Source organism: Acyrthosiphon pisum, chromosome X (assembly GCF_005508785.2).
Source record: "Acyrthosiphon pisum isolate AL4f chromosome X, pea_aphid_22Mar2018_4r6ur, whole genome shotgun sequence".
Taxonomy (NCBI): Eukaryota; Metazoa; Arthropoda; class Insecta; order Hemiptera; family Aphididae; genus Acyrthosiphon; species Acyrthosiphon pisum.
Genome location: NC_042493.1, coordinates 108,870,808 through 108,872,491, shown reverse-complemented (window position 1 = coordinate 108,872,491; position 1,684 = coordinate 108,870,808). Strand labels below are relative to the sequence as shown.

Sequence of the window (1,684 nt, the reverse complement as noted above, 5' to 3'; positions counted from 1 at the left end):
ATTGGAAGTTTTTTTTACGATAATTCAGTTTTTAAGTGAGTTATGAGCATTTTTAATTTACATTTATTATACACGCTATAACTCACTTAAAAACTAAATTATCGTAAAAAAACTTTCAACAAAACACAGATAATACCATCAAGTTTCATAATAGGTCTACGTCTATTCACTCTAATTTTTAAGCTAACGGCATAAAACTTGAATTTCTGAGCGTAAATTTGGTATGTCGTGCGTTTGTATTCGGGCATGGTACCATTACCTCTTAATTGTCAAAGTTTTAGTTAAATTTTCCAATTGAAAACAATTAAAACCTAGTGTATGACACTACGACGTCATTTTACACTATATGGAAAATAGTGACCAAATAATAAAGATAGGTACCTACGTAATAATATTATTCTTGGATAATATTTGTAGTCGGTAGATCCTCTCGAATACACCACAGTCAACACTACATCAGTTATCAGTACCAATAACTAAACGATGCTGCTACAGTTAAATTAGTTGTATAATGTTGCGATTGTTTTAGATACATCATTACAGGGATTTGGCCACTGCCGATTTGATGTTAGGTCTGACGACGTTGTCATGCGGGTCGACGTCACAGGGAGGACAAGAACGAATCGCTTTGGGAGAAAAAGGTTAAATAATTAAATTACCCCGTGTATAGGTATTGGTACCCAGTGTGAAAAATGTAATATTTATTTTTACAGTTCTACAACATCAGCATGCACCAGACTGTCAAGAGTTTCTAAAATTGGGTGCACCTCACAGTCTCCGGGGTAGGCTCTGGGCACAGATTCTAGGATCTAGTGTAAAGACTTCGGTATGAATTACACCCACCTGGCCACCTCGTACCTATTATTAAATATTGTCCACCCACGTAACGGACGTTGGACATTTGTTTTCAGGAACAACATTACTCGGAATTAAAACAACGCGTGTTGCACTTCGATATGTTGATCGACAAATTTATCATGAAAGACATTAAACAGACAGCGTGCAACGACGATCAATACTTCGTGTTCGAAGACGTCTTACATCAGGTGCTTTTATATTATACATTTATATATTATATATTTATATATTATATTAATATACAATATAAGTATACTGTATATAAGTTGCGTAAATCAACCATAATCCCCCCGCACCTCCACACAAACAAACCTTAATCATCACAAACATTCAATGACCCTAGTTCAATACTCCAATGCATCAAAACTAATAAAAAAAAGGTGGGTAAGTGGATTTCGCTCTGCTGTACAGTAGGTTACAAGTGGGTCACTGTATAATGGATGGTATTAAATTTGAATTCAATGATATAATATCATTGTATAAGAAAAACGATTCTGAGCGGAGACGGTATGTTAGTCTAGGTATAAGACATAATATTATATTAGGTACCTATAATAAATTCCAAATTAATCATATCATAATATTTATTAGGTACTTATAACGCGTTATACATCAACAAAAAACCGTGGTACTATCATAGATATATAATAGTATACTTTAGAAGTTTCAAGTACCCACGAATAATATTATACAATCACAACAAAATAACTAAAATAGTTATCCTAGGTTTTTAATATGTAATTTCGTCCAAATTTGTACTTAAAATGACTATAAAAATAAACTGCGTAAATGTATTTTTTAGATTTTTTGGTAACAGTATTAATTA

At 32.7% G+C, this 1,684-nt stretch overlaps 1 protein-coding gene across 1 annotated transcript in view; it reads left to right on the top strand.

Moving 5' to 3' along the window:
- The window catches only part of LOC100162759 (TBC1 domain family member 19), a 13,879-nt gene that overhangs the window by 7,551 nt on the left and 4,644 nt on the right, over positions 1–1,684 (top strand). The window contains exons 6-8 of the mRNA XM_016805983.2: positions 530–641; positions 714–826; positions 912–1,046. Of these exons, the coding sequence (XP_016661472.1) occupies positions 530–641; positions 714–826; positions 912–1,046 (360 nt within the window). The remainder of the gene's footprint in view (positions 1–529; positions 642–713; positions 827–911; positions 1,047–1,684) is intronic.